General features: G+C 57.8%; 2 protein-coding genes across 2 annotated transcripts; one reads left to right on the top strand and one right to left on the bottom strand.

The window, feature by feature from the left end:
• Window positions 1-150: 150 nt before the first annotated feature.
• Window positions 151-7,437, bottom strand: DDX49 (DEAD-box helicase 49). The gene is made up of 13 exons (XM_047095527.1): window positions 6,927-7,437; window positions 5,975-6,098; window positions 4,888-4,973; window positions 4,678-4,799; window positions 4,161-4,348; window positions 3,877-4,017; window positions 3,061-3,136; window positions 2,714-2,790; window positions 2,456-2,553; window positions 1,744-1,818; window positions 928-1,016; window positions 775-846; window positions 151-687 (listed from the first exon to the last, which is right to left on the bottom strand). Exons 1-13 carry the CDS (start codon window positions 7,039-7,041, stop codon window positions 499-501), a joined length of 1,452 nt encoding a protein of 483 aa, XP_046951483.1. The 5' UTR covers window positions 7,042-7,437; the 3' UTR covers window positions 151-498.
• Window positions 7,362-23,126, top strand: COPE (COPI coat complex subunit epsilon). The gene is made up of 10 exons (XM_047095528.1): window positions 7,362-7,530; window positions 12,668-12,730; window positions 13,861-13,961; window positions 16,297-16,449; window positions 17,731-17,784; window positions 18,222-18,303; window positions 19,203-19,358; window positions 21,601-21,669; window positions 22,720-22,794; window positions 22,927-23,126. Exons 1-10 carry the CDS (start codon window positions 7,405-7,407, stop codon window positions 22,972-22,974), a joined length of 927 nt encoding a protein of 308 aa, XP_046951484.1. The 5' UTR covers window positions 7,362-7,404; the 3' UTR covers window positions 22,975-23,126.
• Window positions 23,127-24,224: the final 1,098 nt, after the last annotated feature.

Genomic DNA, 24,224 nt, shown 5'->3' with positions numbered 1-24,224 from the left:
AATGGCCAGCACTGTAGTTCAAAGCTTTGGGCCTGGCCCGATGGGAATGGAGAACTGGGGGTGTGGTGGGGGCGACATGATGTTCTAGGGGACTTGGGAAGCACCAGCAGCTGAACCCTCCTCCCCTGCCCCCACTCCCACAGAGTCGGATGGGGAAGTGGAGAGACCCATTTATTTAGTGACTCGTACAACCAACACATCTTGGCTTCGGAGCCCCATGGCAATCCCCACCCCCTGCCGAGGTGACCCTGAAGCCGGGTCACTGTGTGTGGAGTTGAGCTCAACTTTGTAGCTGGTATTCTTTCCTCCTCTGCAGCCTGGCTCTTGGCAGAGGCTCTGAGAAGGGGCCGCAGGGCGGGAAGAGCCGTGCGGTGCACCACGTGGGTGTCCGTGGGTTCCAACGACAGGGACAGAGCAGGTCCGGGGGAGGGGAGGACCCCTCTGACCCTTGGTTCCATGAAGGAATCCCAGGCTGGCCAGGCGGGGGCCACGCAGGGCTCAGGACTGGCCCTGGGTGGGTGCTGGGGCCGAGTGACCTTCAGGGGGGGCCCTGGGTGGACGCCCCCTGCGGCCCGCCCCGCCACCCTTCTGCCGCTGCAGCACCCGCTCCACCTTCTCCTTGAAGCGCCGGTTCTTCTGCTTGATCTTGGCCAGCTCAGCCTTCCGTCTGGCCTCCAGGTCGGGGTCCTGGCATGGGGAACACCGGGAGGTGGCTGAGCTGGGCAATCGGCCTCCTGGAAACCCTCCCCCTCCCCCTGCCAGCTCAGCCCTCACCTTCCCCTCCAGGATCAGCTGCTTCCGCTTGTTGATCTCCTTCTTTTCGTCAAAGTTGGCCGCCTCCAGTTTCTGGCGGGTGGGAAGGAGAGGCCGTCACGGGCGCCCTTGTCTCGAAGGGCGCCCCTGGGCCCCAAGGCCTCCGATACTCACAATCTCACACTCCCTCCGCACCACGTTGACCTGCGTAAGGATCTGCAGCACCTTGGCCTCCTCCACCGAGAACTCCTCCAGCTTCTTCTCTGTAGGGGCGGGAGAGGGCAGACATGACAGGGGGAGGGGTTCTGGCTTTGGAGTGAGCTGCTCATGCAGTGGGGCATGCAAGACTAGGTCATGTCAGGTAAGGGTCAGGCGAGCAGGAGCAGGGATTGTAGACCAAAGGAAGATAGACAGACTGTTCTTTTTTGTTGTCAGCGGCACTAGGAACTTGACTGGAAGTATTTTAAAAACACTGTCCTTTAGGAGTGCCTGCCTGGCTGGCTCAGTCGGAAGAGTGTGTGACTCCTGATCTTGGGGGTCCTGAGTTTGAGCCTCACGTTGGGTGTAGATGTGACTTAAACACTGTCCTCTAAAGGGCAGAGATTTCTGAGTTTTAGGACAGTCTGTGCAGTGATTATAGATTTCTTGGTCTGGGCTACAAAGTAAATCGTCCCGGTGGGGGAAGAGAGGTGGTGTTGAACACATCCAGACCCTGTGCCTGGGGCCTCCGACTCATCCACAGGGACCATCCATGCACCCCAGTCTGAGAAACCTAAGTCCCTTCCCACCGGATGTGGCTTTCAGCTGCTGAGGACCACTGTGGGAAGCTTCTGTTTTGATAACTGGGCTAAAAGCCTTCATTTGGGATTGCATAGAAAGGAAAGTGCCGTTTAAGCCTGCTCACGTGCGCAGCTTAGCAGGTGTCTGAGGGGGTGAGTGGGCATCTTGCCCGGAGGCACCCACCTCCCCCACTCCCATCCCTCTACTCACTGATCTGCTCCTCGATGGCATGTACCAGGTGGATGTCATACTGCGTCACCAGTGTGATGGCCTGTCCTTGCCGCCCTGCAAGGACGTGCCATAGTTACCTGCTGCATGCTAGGGGCCAAGAAAGACAAGTTCTGGCCACTAGGCAGCTCAGGGCTCCTCTTGATGGGAACAGAGTTAAGAGCTTGGTGAGCTGGTGAGGGCAAGTCCATCCCAGAGGAGACAGCAGGAGAGGCAGCTCTCCTGTCAGGCTGGCTTTACACGGGGGCCGGTGATATGGCCGACTTCCCTCTGGGGCGTGGCTACCAGGGAGTTATGTCGGCAATAAGCCTCGACGGGCCTTGGCCCAGATCTGTGCACGCTAGTTTCTCTATTCCTCATTTCTGTGAGGGTGACTGGTGCTGGAACAGCACTGACAGCTGATGAGGCCCGTGACCTTTGGAGCAGCATTCGTGTTACCTGTCGTTTGAGGAGGAAGTGGGCCCGGAGAGCTGATATGACCTGCCCAGGACCACAGGACAGGGGAGAATCTCGTAAGCCAGAGCACTCCCTGCCTTTGCTTTTGAAAGGATGATTCCTCCAACTTTTAAGCACTGCCTCTCACCTGCGGGCTATATCCCCACATCTTCTTGACCAGCCCGTGACTTTGGTTTCTTATGGTGTAGGCAGGTTGGAAGGACAGTTGTCCAAGGGCCACCCCGCCCCGTCCACTTACCTGCACGGGCTGTCCGCCCGACGCGGTGTATATAGATCTTCGGGAGCCCGGGGGTGTTGTGGTTGATAACCACTTGCACTGTGGGAATGTCCAGGCCCCTGTCCACACGTGGAAACCAAGATGGGGACTCACCCAAGGTCACACAGCTGTGAAGTTGGGGCTGCCCCAGTTCTTGCCCAAGGTCAGCCCTCTCTCTGGTCCCTCTGTGGGGGTGTCACTGGGCCTGCACATGGGAAGGAAGACCCTGGGGCCACTCACCGGGAGGCCACGTCTGTTGCAATCAGGATCCTATAGATGCTGGACTTGAATTTAGCCAGGGCAGCAAAGCGTTCTTTCTGGTGCCAAGTTGGGGAGAGAACTGGGGGTCAGGCAGCATCTCAGCAAGCGTTTGAGGACTTACTGTGTGGGGCCTGGGACAGGGTGGAGTCTAGGACAGTCCCACCCTCACAGGGCTCACCCATGAGACGGCCACACCGAGGCAAAAGGGTGGCAGGAAGTATTCTAGGCAGAAGGAAGAGCCTGGGCAAAGGCCCTGAGGCTGGGACGAGTCTCCAGGGCAAGGCGGGGGGTGGGGTGGGGGTCTCGGGGGCGGCCTGATCCCACACCTGTTTCATCATGGAATGCAGAGCCACGGTGGGGAAGTTGAATTTACGCAGCATCATGCACAGGATCTGGCAGGTCCTGGTGGGAAAGACACACTGTCAGCCCCTGCAGAGCCAGGGCCTCGGGAAGGCACTCTTGCCCCGGCACCCCCAAGACCACAAGTAGGCGACCCTGCACGGCTGGTAAAAGAGAAGCAGGGGTGAGGGGTATCCTGCCTGCTGACGTCCTCTCTGCCGACCCCTTCCCTGGCCTAAACCAATGAGAGCCGGCCCTACATCCAGACTTTTCTGGTAGCCAATACATTCTTGGAGGGCAGCAGCCAATTAGGAGGTCTTCTCGATGGGATGTAGACTGCGTGATCTACTCTGGCTCATGCTTGAATAGCCTACAGCCTCCTGACAATCTCCCCGGGAGCTTCAAAGGATTCTGAAGGCCTCTGGGACTGTAGAGAGGACAGCCCTGGGTACTGGAGCTGATATGGCAGGCCTTAGTGACACCCCTAGACACAGAGAAGAGGCTGCTCCAAGGCCTTCCCAGCCGCTGCAGGGGTTTTCCGGGGAGGGCCAGAGGCCCCTAGACATTTTGGTTAAGAGCAGGTCTGAGAAGCCCTAAATCCTGGCTCCACCTTCACGAGGGGAGATCTCGGCAAACTGCTTGACCTCTCTGGGCCTCCTTGAGCAAATCCTCTGAAATCTCTGGTCTGAGCAGAGGCCCTGGAGTGCCAAGACGGGCTGTGTGCCTCATACCTCTCGGGCCTTCAGAAAGAGCTATGGGAGGAGATCTGGGGGGAGGAGAGGGGCAGACCTGCCCATGCTCACTTGCACGTGTTGGTGAAGATGATGATGGACCAGTCCTCGTGCTCATCCTGGAAGTTCTGAATCAGGTGGACCAGATAGGCATCCTTGACCTTCTCAGGCACCAACAGGTAGCGCTGGTCCAGCTGTTCCACCGTACGCACCCTGGGGATGGGTGGACTCAGTTTCCCCTACTGCCGAATGGAGCCAATGCCCCACACCATCCGTGGGCAATAACCTCTGCTGAGTGTGACCCCCAACCCTTTGCCTTGCCTGCCCTGCCCCCTGGAACCTGGCTGTGGACTCACGGGGCCTGAGCCTCCCAGAAGAAGGGCTGGTTGGTGGCCAGACCCTGAAGCTCTCTGAGCGTGTCAGTCAGTGTGGCGCTGAAGAGCAGCGTCTGTCTGCGAGTGGGCACGGCTGCCAGGATGGTCTCCAGGTCCGCAGTGAAGTCGGTGCAGCCCTGTTCCAACAGCCGGTCGGCCTCATCCATCACCTGCAGCACAGGCGGCGGGGGGCAGGGAGTAGTGGATCTGGGGTGAGGGCACCGGCCAGGGCCTGATCACGTGCCCAGCCTGGCCTGCCTCCCACACGCCTCCTGCCCAGCCTTGGACGGGGGCCCTGAAACATTCTCCCTCCGGTTCTCAGACATCTGCACCCTCAACCATCTCAGCTCCTCAGAGAGGCCCTGTCCCCAACCACCCTGGCTAGTCCCCTTCTTGTTGATCCCTCAGCTGTCCTAATCACCCCATTCCTAATGCTCTACTGGATGGCCTGTGAGACACATGTCCTAAATGGATGGATCAGTGCCCCAGACCGACTCACCAGGAAGCGGATCTTCTTTATGCTGAAAGTGTTGGAGCTACGGAGGTGGTCAGCCAGGCGCCCTGGTGTGGCGATGACCACATGTGGCTTCCGGGACAGCTCTAGGGCCTGGGCCACCATGTCTGCAGGTGGAATATGAGAGGTGGGTCTGGGCAGGGGGGTCTGAGGCTGCAGGGGTCCCCTACCCAGAGCCTCCCTGGGCCCCCGTACCCATGCCGCCGACAATGATGCAGTCTTTCAGGCCCAAAGGCTTCCCCAGGACCCGGAACTGCTCTGCAATCTGGTAGGCCAGCTCCCTGTGGATGTGAAGGGGCCAGGCTGGGTTAGATGGGGGTTCTGTGCCTGCTTCCCATTCCCATGTGTTATGTCTCAGACCTCCCAACTGGTCCTCCCCTGCTCACACACCCACCATAGCTCCCAGTGCCCTTGGGATAAAGGCTCGGAAACTGTACACTGGAACCCTGTTGTGGACCCTGCCCTCTCACCAAGCTGAGACCCACAAACACCCCAAGGCCCTTCTCCCTCCAGTGCCACCCAAACTGGCCTCTCCTCTTCAGCAGTGGCCTCGACACCACAATCACCAAAGCCTGAAACCTAAGCGTCAGTCCCCTCTTCCCTGGGACTGGTCAATGTCCAAGTCCCCTCCTCTCTACCCCATCTCTGCCCGGGCCTCTCCCTGGCCCACGTGCCCACTTCCTATCCTCCATCTTGCCCTGTTCTGCTCACATACCCATAGAATTGATTCTAACTCTCTTCCTGGCATTCTGGGCTTGTCTCAAGTTGTCTCTCATAGGCCAACTTGCTCCCTGCCTCTCTCACACCTCTGCACAAATGCACTATAGCAGTTCCCTCTGCCTATAGAATATCGTTCCCCAAACTTGTCCCTTTAAGGCACCCCATGAATGAAGTCTTCCTCCACTGTCCCTTCTCCAGGCCACACCCTCACAGCATGCAGTGCCTACCTCTCCTACAGACTGTTACAGGACTTACCAAGTCAGCTTCCATATTTGTTGGCCCAAGAACAGGAGATATGTGTATATCCTAGGCTATAAGACTATTGATAGCTCCTGTCCAGCCACTTGCTGTGAGACAAGCCCTGTACTCAGCACTCTTCCTTGTTAAGGATAAGGATAACACTTATCCTTGTTAATTCTGTACCTCCCGTGAGAGGCGGGCATGATTTCTGTCTCCATTTTAAACACAGGGAAAGCACGCGAAAAGAGGTCCAAGAGACCTCTGTGCTGGTCCAAGAGAACACAGATGGTTAACTCACCCAGGAAGCCTGTGGGGTGCTCACCTGGTGGGTGTCAGGACAAGGCAGAAGATGCCATAGGGATCCTCAGACAGCTTCTGCAAGATGGGCAGGACAAATGCTGCTGTCTTGCCACTGCCTGTCTTGGCACAGCCCAAGCAGTCTCGACCTGGGTAGAGAGCAAACTGGCATTAACACACCCCAGGTGTAGACAACTGTTCCATCGGGCAGAGTTTGCAATAGTCAATGTTTAATGAGCAGTTACCATGTGCCCATACTGGCCCATGCCGTTTACATCCTAGGCATCCTGACAAATCCTAGGAGGGTGAGACTGTTACTGTTCCCATTGAATAGAAAGGGAAAACGAGTCTCAGCAATGTGCCCAGGACACACAGCCAGTGAGTAGCAGGCTGGACTGGAATCTACATCCACCTGACCTAAGATGCCACAATCTCATTTTGACCCCCTCACAGAGCATCTGAGTTTGGGGAAACCTGAATGCCCTCATCCAATTTGCATCCTAAGGCCCCTACTTATTCCTTCATTTTTGTTTATTTAATCCCTCCACTCGTCACTTCCTAAGGTTTCCTAAGGGCATCTCTTTAATGGCAAACTGGGTTGAGCCGTTAGAGTGGGGAGCAGAGTATTCACCGGACCAGAGTTCTGCATTTACTAGCAATCTTGACAACCTCAGAGTCCATTTGTAAAATTAAGATGGTACCGCAACCAAATTTTCCCAGCAGTATCGATTCATCCTGTGCTCTGAGGTCACGAAAGTTTCTGAGATTACATCACTTGTGTATGGGCACACAGGGAGTGAACTGTGCAGCCCGAACGCCAACACCGTCCAGTCTACCTTTGGGATCCAAGCTCGCCGGTAACTACGTCCAAGCTTATCCCTCCACTCGCGGAACTGGAGCGAGCAAAGGCTGCGAGAAGGAAAGGGAGCCGATAGGAGTGGGGAGGTTTCCTGGGGAAGAGGCGGGGCCACACTTACCCTCCAGGATGGCGGGGATGCAGCCGAGCTGTACAGGCGTGGGTTGCTTCAAACCCAGCTGCCGACATTGTTCCACGAGCCACGATGACAGCCCCAGCGAAGCGAAGCCGGCCATCCTCCCCGCCAGCTCCGGGTGAACCACTCGCGTGAGCTGCGCTTTCCGGCGCGAACCGATGACGTCACGGAAACCTTATAGTTCATTGGATAGTCTGCCGCGTGGTCCCACCCCCTCTAGCTCACTCTCCCATTCCCAGCCTCGACCACATGCTTACTATGTTTCCCCGAGTCCCACTACAATTCCCGAGATGCCCTGCGGGTCGCACGTGCGACTCCCGTCCTTTAACCCCCGTTTAAGTCTCCCATTGGTTCATTTCCAGGCCGGAACGAGTAAACTCCATTTCCCAGAGCGCTTTGCAGCGAATCCCTGCTTCCGTCCGACGTGTCCCTCCGGAAGGGGAACGACTGGGACCACAGCGATATGGCGCCTCCGGCTCCGGTCTCGGCCTCTGGCGGCTCCGGGGAAGTGGACGAGCTGTTCGACGTGAAGAATGCCTTCTACATTGGCAGCTACCAGCAGTGCATTAACGAGGCTCAGCGGGTGAAGGTGCGGCCGCTTGGAGGCGAGGGGAAGGTGGCGGCGAAAGCTGCTTCCTGGTGGCCACTGGTCGCGCCCTGATTTTAAAAATCTTCCTTCTTCTCGCGGCATCCCCCCCCCCCCCGCCACGTATCTCTTCAGAGCGCTGTGAGGAATTACCCTTTTCTTATGACAAAACTCAAAGCCGTGACAGTTTGTGATACTTCTCACTCCGAGAGCTTGCTCTGCTCCATGGAAGACATTTGAGTAAGGGAGGCGTTTGTACTACTGTATTAATAATAATAGTAGTAGTAATTTTCACTTGAGGAGGGCCCACGTGTGCCACCATACCCTCGTTACTCGTGAAGCAGGGACTGTTGTTTGTTGTCATTTTGGAAGGCTAGCACCGCCGCTCGAGAGAGAAATGTTTTCCCCGACTTTGCCTGCCCCACCAGCCTGGTTATATCTCCCCGTACTTGCCCATTCATTCTTTCATTCCTCATTGAGCTTCCCAATGGGTCAAGGCGGTGTATTCGTGCTGGGCTCAAAGCAGTGACAAAACTCCGAGGTCTCTTGGAAAGCTCAGGCTCCCAAGGGGGACAGTGACTGAGCAAATAAACAAGAAGTCAGGGGGGTGGTGTGATGGATAGTGATGGGAATGAGGTTGGCCTTTTGAGAGCTAGAAAATAGCCTTGTCAGGCAGGGCCCAGCCTGACAGGTCCTTTAGCAGGAACTTTTAGGGAGGGACACGGACGTTACAGACACTTTGAGAGTGAACCGTTGGCGAATCTTTAAGAGCAGTGGTCATGCCTGCCCTCATGGTTGTTAACCTTAAAAAGAAAACTCATCTATTTTACAAGCAAACTGAGTTTATTGGGGATTAAGGGAGAATTGCAGTTTGGGACATGTAACCTATGGCAAAACCGTAGGCATGTCCAGAGATCAAAGGAGAGGACTGCTTTTTCACAGAGGAAAGGGGGGAGTTGAGAGGGGCTGTTGTAAACAGAAAATTCTTTGGAGTAAACTGGGAGCTTGAAGTGTAGTGGCTTTTCATTGCCTGAGTTGTGACAGTCTCTTCTTGGCTAGGCAGTTACCCCGGGAGGAGATCTTTTGTTCTCCTGTGGGGGTACTAAAGTGTAGTCTTCTTGGGGGGAATCATGGTACCTCTCTTTTGCTGGGGTCTGCTTTTGACTTGGAATGTCAGGGCTTGAGAGCGCCCCCTTCTGGCCTCGTGGTTCTATTTTCAACGGAGTCTTTTTTTTTTTTTTTAAACTTGTACATGGCCTAGTGTTCCAAAGAGATTAAACAAGTAAAGAAGTGAGTGAATATGTAATAACAGCTTGAGCGCTTAAGGGGGCAAGGTGAGGTAGAGAGTGCTGAGCGAAGGGCGCCTGGCTGACTCAGTCAGAAGAACATGCAACTCTTGATCTCAGGGTTCTGAGTTCAAGCCCCACGTTGGGTGTAGAGATGATTTAAAAATATGTATATAAACTTAAAAAAACCCTACATACACCTCTCTTAAAAAAAAAACAAAAAACAGTGCTGAGTTGGAAAATGGTGGGGAGGAGGCTGCTCCAGGTGGGAGTGGTCCGGTAAGCCTGGTGGCCTGTCAGCCTCACTGGCTGTCATTTGAACCTGAGACTTAACCTTGAGAAGCATCTAACCCCCTAAATTGCGGCAAAGGTGCCGAGGCAGAGATGAGTGCCGTGTAGTCAAAGCATAAAAGGCCGGTGTAGCAGAAGTGGTGTGAGCGAGGGGGAGGATGGAGAATGAAGTGGGCAGGGGGACAGGAAGGGCCCTGGGAGCCACAGTTGGGGTTTGGATTTTATTCTGAAGGTGTGGGAGGCCTTTGGCGCACCAAGCAAAGGAATGGCAGAGCTCTTCACTGAGGCCGCCAGAGGCTTGGGAGGAATTTGGACTTTGAAGGAGGGAAGGCTTCCTTTCTCCTGCTTCCGACCGTTGACCTCTGACGGTATACCTGGTTTCCTTGACATTCATCTGTATAACGGGGACAACGCCTGAAATGGGCTTCAGGAAGCTGTTACATGTGAAATAACACTTGTTTGATTATATTCATTTTTTGATGTTGCCATGATGAATGGCCACAAAGGCTTGCAACAAAACAAATGCATTATCTCTCGGTCGGTTTCTGCAGGTGGGAAGTTCTCCATGGCTTGCACCAGGCTAAAATCAAGGTGTTGGCCAGGCTCTGTCTTTTCTGGAGGTCCTAGGGGAGCATATGCTTTCAGACTCATTCAGGTTGCTAGCTCTGAGCCCCGGGGTCAGCCTTAGTTCACAGAGGCTCCTCTCCAGTCCTCAACCTTGCATGTGGTCTCTCCACGTCAGAACCAGCCACAGAATCCTTCTCACACTTGGGCTCGCTTGGATTTCTCCTGCTGCTGCATTATTTCTGTCTATTCTCTGCTATTAAAGTTCTTGCCATTAAGATTCTGTGATTAGGCTGGGCCCTCCCCCGTAACCCGGCATAGTCTTCCCATTTTAGGGTCCATAACCTTTGTGAGGTCCCTTTTGTGACATGTAAGCTGTTCACAGATTCCAGGGCCTGGTACGGACTTCGCTGGGCCGGGGCCGGGGGGTGGGGGTGTCCCTTATTCGACTCACCACCACAGTTGTGTGCCCGCCTCCTTGCTGGGTAGTATAGACGGTAAGAAGACTGAGACAGACCCGTGCTCAGCCTCTGGCCCTGTTACGACTCTCTGCAGCCAGGGCTGAGTCGCTGTACCTCTCTGCGCCTGTTTCCCTGTCTGTCCAATGGGAACGATGACACCTGTCTCACTAGGGTCACTGTGAAATTCAGTGTCACACTCATGCTCTGCTGTCTGACTCCTCTTGTCCGTCTGTTCTGCTTACATCACAGCAATACGTTCTTTTGAGTCTTCTCCTGTCATAACGTGCAAACTTTCCGTCGCTGCTGAAAGGGAGGACCAGTGTGACCTACTGTACTAAGGGAATGACTGAAAACAAGAGGTGACGGTCACTGCGGGTGGAGGCAGGCCGCAGCCCAGCCTCTGAGCCAGGGAGCCGCTTCCTTCTTGGGGATGTGGGAAACACGCACTGGCCCGAAACTATGACATTCTCCCTGATGCATCCAGAATGGGAATACTGTCCCCACTGGGCCATTTGATGTGGTCCATGGGCCACCTAAACCCTCTTGGGCAGCCTATGCTGAGTTGAACGGTATCCCCCAAAAGATATGTTCACCCAGAACCTGTGAATGTGACTCATTTGGGAAAAAGATCATGGCAGGTATAATTCCATAAAGGATCTCTAGATGAGATCATCTGGGATTTAGGATCAGCCTTTGATGGGAGCATGTTCCTGCTGACACCTTGACTTTGAACTTCTAGCCTCCAGGACCTTGAGAGAATAATTGTGTTATTTCAGGCCACCCAGTTTATGGCAGTTCATTACAGTGACCCCAAGCTCTGCCAGCTCTGAGGTGGCCCCAGGTAGAACACGTGGTGGGTCACTGCCCTTATAGATGTAGTGATTAGATGTAGTGCTGTGTCGCCATTAAGACTTTCCCTTATCTGTCAGACATTCCTTTTGTTTGTTCGTTCGTTTGTTTTAATAAAGCTTATTTGTGTTTGAGAGAGAGAGAGCAGGGGAGGAACAGAGAGAGAGGGAGAGAAAGATCCCAAGCAGGCTGTGTGCCATTACCACAGAGCCCAACGCAGGGCTCGGACCCACGAACTGTGAGATCGTGACCTGAGCTGAAATTGAGAGTTGGACACTTAACCGGCTGAGCCACCCAGGTGCCCCGTCAGACATTTTTTTTTTTAATTTTTTATTTTTGTTAATGTTTATTTTTGAGAGACAGAGACAGAGCATGAGCGGGGGAGGGGCAGAGAGAGAGGGAGACACAGAATCCGAAGCAGGCTCCGGGCTCTGAGCCATCAGCACAGAGCCCGACGCGGGGCTCAAACCCATGAACCCGTGAGATCATGACCTGAACCGAGGTCTGATGCTTAACCAGCTGAGCCACCCAGGTGCTCCTCTGTCAGACATTTCTTAAGTGCCTGCAAGATAATAGGTGCTGCCCAGGTGTTGGGGACAGAGCAGTGAAGACAGCCTCAAGAAGCCGAAGGTCCAGTGTGACCATACTGACAGTAGCCCCCACCCCATCCCCGGCCCCCCCGATGGCACTCATCCTCAGGCCTGGCTGCGCCTCTGAGCCGTCTGGGAGTGGTGAGCGGCCACTCGAGCTGGCCATCACTGGTGGGTATGGGCCTCCTGGCTTTGTTCTCAGGTCATTCTGACGAGCTATCCCCAAGCAGGAAACGGCTGAGAAGCATTTGTTCAGAAAGATGCCATTTTTGTTTCTTTAGACCTGGAGGTCTGCCCAGCCCTCCGCACACGGCTTCTGCCCAAGTCCTGTGAGCCTTCTTCTTTTCCTGGCTCTGGTCGGCCTCCCCATAACTTCGTTGCCTGGCTGGGGACACAGTCCCAGAGCGACCACTGTGTGATGTCACCTCCCCAGCTCTGCGGTAGTAGGGCTGAGGGGCATGGCCCAGGCTGGACACCGATGTCACTGCACCAGGACAGCCCAGCTGAGCTCTCCTAGAGAGGCCCTCTGAGTGAAGCAAACCTTTGTTTCTTCTCTTTTGCGTGTTTAAAGAGGGTTTTGGGACAAAAACAAGACAGGAACATGCCCCATAGAAATATTTGCTACAAAAAAATAAAATCCCGTTTGCACATCTCCTGGGTCTCATCAGTTCTGCAGAATCACCCATCCACCTCTGGATGGGAACCCTCATGGGCCTGTTTTCTCTACTTTTACAAACCCAGGCACTAGGGCCTTTCCCCCCAACATCTTGGACCACGTGTACCATCGAGCAACTTCTGTCTCAATCTGCTGCACCCTGGGGGCCCCTGTCGGTATGAGTGGCCATGTGTCCCGCGGTTGAAGGTGTGGGCTCCACCCTGGCCCCTTGCTGTGCAGCGGGAGTGGGTGTTCCACTTTCCCTCACCTGGACGAACAGGGGTGAGGATTGAGCCCCTTCCTGGGGTGGTGGTGGTGTGGGACAAGATCAGGGCTGGGACTCAGGCCTGGAATCCACTGGAGACGCTGCCTGCTCTTGGCCTCTACTGAAGACCTGTCTGGCACCCAACTCCCAAGTGTCCTGACCTGCCTCTGTTTCCTCAGCCATCAAGCCCAGGGAGAGACGTGGAAAGGGATGTCTTTCTGTACAGAGCATACCTTGCACAGGTGAGCGCAGGCCGTGACCTCTGGTGTCCCTGGGACAGGAGAGGAACAGAGTCCTGGGGGGAGGGGGGTTGTGGCAGACAGAGGATGGCAGGGGCAGTTGCTGTGGCCTCCACAAGTAGGTGGCCATTTCCCAAGGTTATAGGCTCACCAGGCCGGGGGGCTAGGGTAGTGATTTCTCCCTTTTCTTTCTTTTTTTTTTTTTTTTTTCTGTTACATAATCAGATTCCATTTGTTCGGTACAGCTTCGGGTTTGCAGAATAATCAAGTAGATGGTAAAGAGAATCCCACATGCCCACCCCCACCCCAAGGCCCACAGGCAGCCAGCCTCCCTTGTCCCTTGCCCCCCCGCCTTGGATTGTGGCACATGGCTTCACAGCTGCCTCTACCTCACATCAGGCCTTCAGTGGTTTCCTGGTTCTGTTCATATCTTTCCCTCTGTGGAGTGTTCTGGGGCCTGATGGGACCTCCGCCCTCCTGTTGGCCAAGACCCCCCACTACCCCCTGACCTTGAGGGTGAACAGTGTGTGTGGCCCCCAGCAGAGGGGCTGCCCCGGTGTACCTTGGAATCTCCCTGGGATGTACACCTGCATAAAAAAAACAAAAAAAAAACACCTCTACGTGGATGCAAAAACATTAAAACTACCTGGAAAGGAGTGTGGTGAAAAATGGACCCCTGACTCCAGTTCCCCTCCCAGCAGTGACCACCACCACCAGTTCTGAGTGTCAGCAGGGAGAGGTATACGTCCCAGTTTATAGAAGTGCATGCCCAGACCCCCTGCCCCTGGGCGACGCGTTTCCCGCCCCCCGCCCAGAGCTGGCAGGGCCCTCACCCTGTCACCTCAGCACCGGGGGCTTGACAGTGAGCAGCCGGGGTCTTCGGCTAGAGTGGTGGGCATTGTGGCCTGACAGGTGCCAAGGGACACTGTATTGGCTCCAAGCAGGTGCTGTGGCAGGGCCAGCACCTGGTAGGCTAAGGGGTCCCTGGGGGTGGTTGGTGCTGGTTCCAGGTGTTGGGGCTCTGCCAGGGTGATGCTAGAGCCCTGAAAAGCTCTCATGTGTTCCTGGGGACTGAGGTGTCGACCCCGCAGGGAGAGCGGGCCAAGCTGATGGTGTGCTTGTCTTCACTGCAGAGGAAGTACGGTGTGGTCCTAGACGAGATCAAGCCCTCCTCAGCCCCCGAGCTCCAGGCCGTGCGCATGTTCGCTGAGTACCTGGCCAACGACAGCCAGAGGTGAGGACGGGGGTCGGGGGGGGGGGGGCTGAGGGGGCGTCTCTCCCCACCTCCTCACCTCCCTGAACCTCAGTGAAAGCACATTCCTACCCCGCTTGGGCATTTGCCTGAGCCATTCCGTCCGTAGCTGGCAGGATGCTTGCCCAGGTGCTTGGGTCTGCCCCTGCCTCGGCTCTGCAGGGGGGAGCCGTGTGGCCCCGCCTCTCCCTTGCGTGGAGCACCAGCATGACACGGCAGGCTCCGTGGCTCCTCTGCACTTCCGTTCCCCGCCCCCCCGGGAATGGTTGGTTTTGAGGCCCCCTCGGATCAGGAAGGTAAAGCGCTCCCCAGGGGGCGCCTGAGATAGGGCAGCAGCCTAGCCCATGACATGGAGATGCTCTGCTCTGTGGGTCTTCCCCTGCCCCATTGCCCGGCCCCGAGACCACCACCACCCTGGAGCATCCCGCATAGCGGCAAGGAGCTTCAGAGAAGGGCCTTTCCCAACCTCTGCCCCATGGAACTTCTTAGCCAGGACCTGATTATGACCTTGTTGATGACCAGGCTACTCTCATAGGCCCGAGTCTTTGGGTCCCCGGCATGGGTGAGACCATCTGCTGTGACCCCCGCCACTGCTCTTACAGAAGACAGCGTTCTGTGTCCCGTGTTCTGATTGGGCTCCTTCGCCCTTGAAGCGCGAGGCTCAGGGGGATTTACTTGTCGGCAGTGACCGCTGAATGGGGCCCCCAGGTTCTGACCCCCAGAACCCGTAAATGGAGCATCATGGGAAATGAGTTCTTTGCAAATAGAACTAGTCAAGGATCTTGAGAGCATCCTGGATATGGGGTGGACCCTGAATCCAGGGACTGGTGTCCTCATAAGAGACCAGAGAGAAGATGGAGAAGATACAGAGGAGAAGGCCGTGTGAAGAGGGAGGTAGAATCGGGGTGACACAGAAGCCAAGGGATGCCAAGGACGGTGGGCAGCCAGCTGCAGCCAGGAGAGAGGCCCGGGATGGATTTGCCCTCAGAGGCCTCAGAGGGAACCGTCCCTGCCCACACTTGGCTATCGGACTTCTTCCTTCCAGAACTGTGAGAGTCCGTCTCTGTTGTCTTCATCCCCCCGGCTTGTGGTGCTTTGTGACGGCAGCCCCAGGACAGCAAGACAGGCGGCTCCCTGAGGCTATCATGTCTCCCTCCGCACCTCATGAGCCGGGATGACAGGCGCCATTCTCCTTTCAGAAGAGGAGGGGACTCTGGGACCGTGTCGGAGCAGGGCCTCAGGAAGACAGTGGTTCAGGCTGCGTCCATCCTGGCAGCGCAAACTGCTGCCCCTTAGCCCAGCAAGCAGGCTGTGGAGAAAGCACCAGAACCTGTAGGTTAACAATGGTTTGTCAGGGTAACAGCGTTTAGGACACTGACGTCACAGTAACAGCACGCAGCGTGTCTCCTCTCGGTGCCACAAACCAGGCAGGAAACTTCACGCGGTGGCCTTGAGGGCTCCACACCAACTCTGTGTCGCACCCTGTATGCGGTTCAGGTGTGCAGAGCGGGACATAGTCTCTGATTTGAAGTCGTGTGTCTGGCGGGCACCTGGCATGTCACCATCTCCAGGGGCCCTCAGACACAGATCCTTGACCAGTAGCCCCCCCCGCAGCCCGCGTGACACGCACACATTTGCGGAGATCCCGTGGACCCTGGACAGCAGCTTTTGTCTGACAGCGACTCGGGGCCTGGCCCCTGCTTCCCTTCTCTTGTCCACTGCTCAGCGTCCTTTTGAAACGAGGGGTCTTGACTGTTTTCTGTAAGCAGATCATGGCTCGGGTGTCCTGTGGCCTGTGGGGGAACTGGCTGATCCTCGGCTAAGCCTTGACCCCAGCCCGGCCCCCAGTCCGGCATGTTGCCCACCTGCCAAGTGCAGCCGGCCTCACTGAAGAGGCAGCGACGTCACTGGTGTGAGATTCGTCTGTGTCGCTTCCAGTCTCCATGAAGCCACCTCTGGCGAGTCAGCCTGTCCCTCCACGTCCAGGGGTGGTGTGGACACTACAGCCCCCCAACTCTGAGGGCCAGGAGAGCCGTAGGCTTTGGCGGTCATTTGTGCTGCTTTGTGGACATGGCCCGTCCTGCAGCACGTCCCCTCACCAGGCCTGAAACCACCCAGCCTCGGTTTCTGTGTGAGGGTGAGAAGTGCCTTGTGGGAAGGCGGTGAAGCTGGCACCCAGTGGGGCTCGCCGGAGACACTTGCAGCTCTTGTGTTCCCCTGGGGGCCTGACTCCGCCTCTCTGGACCCGTCTGCTCCTGCGGGGGCTGAGGCTGCTGCCCACCCCTGCCTGCAGGCCCTAAACAGCCTTGTGTTACAGGGACTCGATTGTTGCCGAGCTGGACCGGGAGATGAGCAGGAGCGTGGATGTGACCAACACCACCTTCTTGCTGATGGCCGCCTCCATCTACTTCCATGACCAGAACCCGGATGCAGCCCTGCGTGCCCTGCACCAGGGGGACAGCCTCGAGTGGTGAGTGTCCACCCTGTCCCTGGGGGAAGGCCTGGAGGCCTGAGCGGCCCCTCCGGGCTCCAGGCGACTCGAGGCCTTGTTGGCGTTGTCATGGGAACGGTGGGGGGCTGCCCTGAGAGACTGGTGGGGCCCAGGCTTCCCATTCAGGCAGCAGCTCCTGTTCTCGGTCCAGGAGACACTCCTTTCTGCACGACTGGACTGCTGTTCCCAAGGACACGGCTCCTGGGACTGGAAACCCTCTGTCCCCAGTGGCAGAGTAGAAAGCACCTTTGTTTCTGCCTGTGGTTTCTATACCCCCACCCCCACATGAAGCCTTTGTGTTCTTGGGCCCTGGGCCCTGGCCTTTCCTTGCCCTCCCCAGGTTCCCCCAGGCCCTCCCCTGAGGCTGGCCCACCGTTCGGGGCACTCCAGGGCTGGGGTGCTGAAGCCCCTTGCACACAGCCGCCCCCCCCCCCCCCCGCCCCGGGGGTGACTCTGGGCCAGCATCGCGTCCAGGCTGCTGTGTCCGGGGCTCTGGCCCAGAGGGAGCAACAACCGTCCTCTGTAAACTCTGCTGCCTGCTGTCCCTCTGTTGGTTGGTCCCCACACATTCATTTTGTATCTGTTTACATCCCCCGTCAGTCCAGAAAGGGATTCACGGTGGCTTAGAAGTAGGTCCGGCGCACGGCCTACAAGGCAGCGGACTCTGCACTTGGTCCTCAGACTCCTGCAGAGGCTGAGCTGGCTGTTGGGTCACGAGCTGGTGGGAAAAGGTGGGAACAAGTGTCTACGTAGGTCATCAGTGGGCACAGCTGTCAGGCAGAGGGAAGCCGTGGGTGCAGGAACGGAGGGGGTAAGAGCCGCCCCCGCCCCCGCAGCACCTTTGTGACCGAACTCACGCCCTGCTCTGGGGGCCGACCCTGCGCTTAGCTGCTCAGCTTGCTCTCTGGGCTCCTGGCATCTGGCAGTTGTTGGTGTCGCCTTTACACCAGGAGTGGGGTGCGGACATGGCGTCTAGCCTCAGGATAGTCAGAGCCGGACACCTTGGGACCCGGCGAGAGCTCCAGCCCCGAGTGGACTCAGTGGTAAAATGTGGGAGCCAGGGCCCCAGGAAGCGGTGAGAGGCTTGGCCCAGCGTGCAGTGTCTGGGTCTGAGTCCGGTTCTGCCCAGCGTCGCCCTCTGCGAGGCAGGGCCGGTGGCCTGAGCTCTCCTAGGAATGTTCCCGGAGGTGGCGCCCACACGGAGTGAGCCCCGCAGTAGCGTGGCAAGGGTGCCTCCTGACTGCCCGCTGTGTCCCGCAGCATGGCCATGACCGTGCAGATCCTGCTGAAGCTGGACCGCCTGGACCTCGCCCGGTAAGCCTCTGTTTGGCCCCACCTGGGGCTCTTAGGGCTGTCTGAGCAGCGGGCCAGGCCACATCGGGACCCCGTGCTCTCAAGAAGCCAGGCCTCCGCCTGCTGGGGACGCTTAGCATGGGGACCCTCCCTGCGCCCTTCCCGAGGCCCAGAGTATTAGTGCTGTGATCGCTTCTCCTAGTACTTAATTCTAGTCCATTGTGGTGATGCACTGTCATCTACTTGCCCACCCCTGCAGGATGTTGCCTGGGACGAGGGGTGGAGCTGTCCGTGCCTCAGTTTCCTTATGTGACGTGGGAAGTGGGATCTGCAGAGTTGGGGTGGGCTTCACAAGTATGCAGTGGGGGCTGTCGGGCCAGAGCCGGGAGCCAGCACCAGTGTGTGCCTCACGAGCAAGCGGTGCGGGGGGCTCCCTCCCACCCTTCCTGTGTCCCCAGGAAGGAGCTGAAGAAAATGCAGGACCAGGACGAGGATGCTACCCTCACCCAGCTGGCTACGGCATGGGTCAATCTGGCTGTGGTGAGCCCCTGGGCCGTGCTGGAGGATTGGGGGGAGCATCAGAGAGCTGGGAGGTATCCCCTGCCTGCAGTGCTGGCCGCTCCCGTGGGGAGAAGGCCGGTGTGGGGTTCTGCGGACACATCGGATCTCTGCTTCCTTTGGAGCCAGGGCCCATCCCCCAGGAGAGCCCCCCACCCCTTGCACATTTCATTTCCCACTTTGTTCATCCCAACCCCATTCCCGGCTTCTCCTAGCTGAGTGGCTTAGCCAGAGCCAGAGCGGATGAGCTGGGAGGCTCTGGAACCAGACCTGGTGTACTGACTGGGCCACCCTGGCAGTGTGGCCTCCTCACGGGGCTGACCCGGGGCTTGGCTCCTGCTCAGCTTGCTCTCTGGGCTTTTGGCATTGGGCAGTTGCCAGCGTCCCCCTCTTACCTTCCCCTCCACCCAGCCCCTCCCTCCCTCCCTCCCGCATGCCTGCCCCCATCTCTTGGCGATGGCCTCTTTTCAGGCTTTTGGCGCTGGGCTTCCTTTCTCTGAGCCATTTTTGTATGGGTTTCTTAAAATGTGTTCCCCATCCTCGTGCGCCTGCACTGCCCTTGGGGGCCTGAGGCCTCACCCAGGCCGCTTTCCAACATCTGTCCGGTTCAGTAGGGTGAACCCTGCCCACTCTTTGTGCCAGGTTGGTGGTGTTTCCACAAGCACATCTTGGTCTCAGGCTCCCCCACGAAAGTGCTGCTGCGTCTTTCACAGGCAGACAGAACCTGAGTGGTTGGGGTCAGGACTGCCGGTGACAGAGAGGGGCCGCCCGTACCGGGATCACCTCGGCGAAGTGCTGGCATCCTGCTCTAGGAGGGAGCGGGCAGCGGTCGGGCCGGGAGGCAGGGTGACGAGCCAGTGGTGTTGGAACTGTCCCTGCAGGGTGGTGACAAGCTGCAGGATGCCTACTACATCTTCCAGGAGATGGCCGACAAGTGCTCATCCACCCTGCTGCTGCTCAACGGGCAGGCGGCCTGCCACATGGCCCAGGGCCGCTGGGAGGCCGCCGAAGGCGTGCTGCAGGAGGCGCTGGACAAGGTACATCGGGCCCAGCCCACGCCCCGGCTCCTGGTGCAGGCGGCGCGGGGCTCGGGCTTTTTTGGAGGCACACTGGGCAGAGGGAGACCCCGGGGGCCTGTGCTGTGTTCACGTGGGTTTGTATTTTAATGCCAGGTCAGCTAAAAATTGGGATCACAACTGAAAACGCTGATTCTCTTTTCTCTCGGAAACGCGAGGGATCCCATCAGCTTGGGCTTCCGCTGGCTTGAGCGGAGCAAACGTTCTCTCTGTCACCTTGACTACCCGGTCTGGGGGCCTCGACGTGATTGTCACCTGAGCCTGTACTTGAAAGAGACACCTGCCGTTTATCACCAAGGGGAGAGCAGGCCGCAGACTGGGAGACGTTGCCTGGCCTGTCCTTGTCTAGAAGAGGGACCAAGGGCACTGTCCTCTCAGGGTAGCCCCAGCTGTCTTCTCCCAGCCAGTATCGGAGGTCGTGTGTTGTTTTTATAATCACTAGAAACATCAATTTTTTTTCCACTTTTGGAAAACAATTTCTTTTTAATTAAAAAATTTGTTCATGTTTATTTTTGAGAGGGAGACAGAGAAAGTGGTCTAATTTCAACCTTCTGCATGTTGCTGTCCAGTTCTCCCAGCACCATTTGTTAAAGAGACTGTCTTTTTTCCATTGGATGTTCTTTCCTGCTTTGTCAAAGATGAGTTGGCCATACGTTTGTGGGTCTAGTTCTGGGGTTTCTATTCTATTCCATTGGTCTATGTGTCTGTTTTTGTGCCAAGAGAGGGAGACAGAGTGTGAGTAGAGAGAGGGAGACACGAGCTGTCAGCACAGAGCCCGAGGCGGGGCTCGAACTCACAAACCGTGAGATCATGACCTGAGCTGAAGTCGGCCGCTCAACCGACTGAGCCGCCCAGGCGCCCCTGGAAAACATTTCTTGATATAATGAGAAATGGACCCCGGTAGGAGGCCTTCTCTCCTTTATCTCTGGGAGGAGCTGAGTTACCATCAGAAGGCTGTGTGCAGATAGGGACGGGCGTCAGGTGCTCCTCGGGCCGCACATGCGGAGCTCCCGGCCCCGCCCCCTGCCCTGTGCCTGCGCGGGTCCCCACGCCTCCTTGACAGGGTCTGACTATAGCTGGACTTCTGTATGCAGTTAGGGCTAGTCAGGAAGGCCTGGCCTGGTGGGGCATCTCTGCCCCAGAAGGAGAGGGCAGTAGGGTCCCCAGTCAAATGACACCCATCTGTCCTCGTTCTCTGAGACACCAGCTGGGCTGGCTTGCTGCCCCGTGGCCCTGACCCCCTGATGGCCGTAGGTCTTCCATGGCATCGCTCATCCCTGTGCCTGTGGGCCACCCCATGCTTCTGACCGTTTTCACCATTCCTTTTGGAATGTTGCTCCTGTGAGCTCGTGTCGTCGTCCCCCATTAGAGCAGCGAGGCGACTAAGGCCGGGAGAAGGGGAGTTTCCCCAAAGAAGGGCAGCCACGGAGTGGAGCCCGGTCTGTGCGGGAGGCTGGGGTCCTCGAGCCCACAGCACTGTGTGTCCGAGTTGCCGTGTCTCTGCTCCATGTGCCCCTCAGGGCTCCCTGCGGTGTCCCTGCCTCAGAGCCACCAAGGGCTCCGTCTGGGGTTCCTGGCCAAGGGGGTCCTGGGCCAGTTCCCAGGGTTCCCTCTGCCTTGGAGCCCAGCGTGGGCGGGTGGGGTGAGGTCAGCCGCTTGGACGTTCTGGTAATTTTCCCGGCAGCTTCTTGCCGAGGCCCCCGGAGAGCAGGAGGCACGGGTGGGGTCTGCCCCGGGTCTTAGACCTCATTTTTACAGCAAGAGGGACAGCTTGGCTCTGAGGGTGTGGACACTGTCTTGGCCTGGGCTCTGTTACTTTGAGATTGGTATGGTAAACACACCCGTTCCACAAGCAATAAGCCGCGGGGCTCTGTCCCATCCTAGTCTGCAAGATGAGACAGCAGGCGCAGAGGGGAAGCCGCTGTCTCAGGGAGGTAGGGAGGGGCTGGGGCTCCCTCGCCACTGTGCTGCCTCCTAGGCAGAAAGGAGGGCCTTGAGGTCACTGCCTTGCAGGGTGGCCAGTGGGCGCACTTTGGGTCTTGCAGCACCCCCTGCCCCGCCTGTGAGGGTGTGACCTTGTGTGGGTCACGTCTTCACTCTGGGACAGTGGAAGGCATCCTTCTGCCTCATATGGGGCCAGGCCGGCTGAGTTGGAGGCCTGGGGGAGCTGACCCTGCTCGCCTGGTGTCCCCCATGTTTGCAGGACAGTGGCCACCCGGAGACACTGATCAACCTCATCGTCCTGTCACAGCACCTGGGCAAGCCCCCTGAGGTAGGACCTTCCGGGGCAGGGGATGTTTTCTGGCCCCCGCGGTGACATCCTGAAGTGAGCGGGGCTCTGTGATGTGGCCCCTGCTCCAGATGAAGCTTGGGATCTTGGGCAGAAACCCATTCCTTTGGAGGGGGTCACTTGCCATCAGCCTGAGGGGCCCTGGGAAATTGGTGTTGGTGGTGCCCCCCTTGGGTCGTACCTTGGCCAAGGTTATAGGGCCGCTGCTCCCATGGGCCCTACAAACTAGTGGGCTGTGGCTCAGAGGGTGAGCCGAGCTGGGACCCCCACCTGTGCCACCTCTGGGTGGGGGGTGGGCAAAAGGACAGAGGAAAGGGGCCCAGGGGAACAATCCCTGTGAGCCCACCTTGTTGGAGGGCAGGGAGGGTGGGAGGACTGACTGGCCCAGTTGGCCAGGGGCCCTCCCAGGGTTTCCTGTCAGTCACCCATCCCTTGTGGAAGGGCCCCCAGAGCTAGGGCAGTGCAGCACAGACAGGACGACTCTCACTCACCCCAGAAATAGCATGGACCCCTGGTCTCGGGAAGACAGATGCCCCCGCCCTGTGCAGTCAGGGCTAGGCCCAGGGAGGTGGGGTGAGGCTGGGGGCAAGGGGTCTGCCTAGGGTCCAGGTTCCATTACCAAGATCTCTGGGGTTTCTCTGTACGGTGTGCCCAGAACAAACCCACCTCCCCTCCTAACCCTGTCCCGCCTGACCTGCCCTGTGCTCCTCCTGGCCCTCCGCCCTCTTCTGGGGCCTGGGTCCCTGGTCCCTTCCAGTCTCCTCACCCTGAACTCTGTGGCACATCCTCCAGCTGTGTGCTAAGCCTGGGCTCTGTGCCAGGCGCTGTTCCAGGTGGTCCCCCCGCCCCCGCCCCGCCCCTGATGGTCCTCTGTCAACCTGATTTCAGGGTGGGGTGATAGAGGTAATGGGAGACCACAGCTCTTGCTTGGTGTCAGCTGGGAGGTCCCCACCCCACCCCTCCCCTTGCCCTGTGTGTGAGAGCCACTTGGGGGGCCCCTAAGCACCTAACCTCGCCTCACCTCTCCTGCAGGTGACAAACCGCTACCTGTCCCAGCTGAAGGATGCACACAGGTCCCACCCTTTCATCAAGGAGTACCAGGCCAAGGTGAGCCCAAGCTGGCGGTGTGTCCCAGATCCCCAGACCCCCTCAGGCTGGGCCAGGGAAGGCCCGTGACTGGGGTCCCAACTCATGTTCTCTCTGTTTCTCTTCGCCCATCATTCGCAATCCGCGTTGAAGGAGAATGACTTTGACCGGCTGGTGCTGCAGTACGCTCCCAGCGCCTGAGGCTGGCCCCAGACGCGGTTCCCGGGCCGTGGCACAGCGAGGCCAGGCATTGCACCCGCCCTGCTGGGCACCCATCCTTGTGTTCTCTCACGTTTTCTGGCCAGAAGCTTAGCCTGGCCCCATTTTGTCAATAAATGTCTCCACCACAGGTATACCCCCCCCCGATCCATGTTTGCTCTGGCCACTTTGGGAGGGACATGTGGGAACCATGGCTCGAAAGGGACGGTCTTGGGCACTGTCACCCAGGGTTTTTCCTGGGAGGGGAGCCCTGGAGACCAGGGTCTGCGAGCAGCAGGTGCACACCCCTTGAACAGCCACCCTGTGATGCTGAGCTACAAGTGGCACAGCCGTGTCTCCCAAGCTCACTTGGCATCCAGGGAAACTGAGGTACAGGGTGGTCACAGCCATTACGAGGGGCATCTTGGCTCAAAACCAGTATCCCGGTGTCGTCTGTAGGTGGTGAGGGAGGTAGGAAGTGCCCCGGCCTCAGTTCAGCCACATGGGGAGGGTATGTGCAGGGAGCAAATACCTCCCCCCCACTCCACAACCCCACCCAACCATCTGCTGCCCTGTGGGGAGTCCTCAGCGGGGACTGAGACCTGCTGCTGCTGGGGCTGTGGGCGTGGGAGGGCACAGTGGCTGAGGCACCGAGCTCTCTACCTGGAGAGAGAAATCCATGGTGAGCACCCTTCCATAAGAGAAAGCCAGAGAATTAGCTGGAATCTCTTATCTAGAGCGAGAGAGGTAGGCAAGCAGGGGAGTGGTGTTGGCTGGGCCTCTTAGATGAGGTCACCATTGAGCTGTATCCACCCAAACAGCTGGAAGGAGCTGCCAGGCCAGGTTCCCGGGGGACCAGCATTCATTCAAGGCCGCCTGAACAGCCCATGCAGAGTCCCCGGAGGCCGCGCTGGGCTCTGCGAGCTGGACGGGGCTTTGTGCTCTTTGTCCCTAGGTCAGTGTCTGGGCCTCTCCAGGAAGAAGATAAGATACTGGGTTGCCAGAGTCTGGCCTCATCTACCTCAGAGGTGGTGCTTGGTTGCCAGGACGGGACGTAGAGCTGGGGATCCCCAGCAGCAGGGCCCACCCTTGTCCCATCCCTGCCTGGTGAGGAGCTCAGCAGGGGAGGGAAGTGACAGAAGAATCCCCGGGCAGAGGCATCTGTCAGGGGTGGGGAGGGATGGCCTGGGGATGAGCTCCTCGGGCGAGAAGAGGCCTGCCGTCAGGTGGAACAGGGAAGGGGACCCTTAGCA

This window comes from Lynx rufus, unplaced genomic scaffold (genome assembly GCF_022079265.1).
Source record: "Lynx rufus isolate CCGP_SWC_20201006 ecotype Redwood Valley unplaced genomic scaffold, mLynRuf1.p SCAF_4, whole genome shotgun sequence".
In the NCBI taxonomy this organism is placed as follows: Eukaryota; Metazoa; Chordata; class Mammalia; order Carnivora; family Felidae; genus Lynx; species Lynx rufus.
Note: the sequence above shows the minus strand (reverse complement) of the source record. Positions and strands in the feature narration are given on the sequence as shown.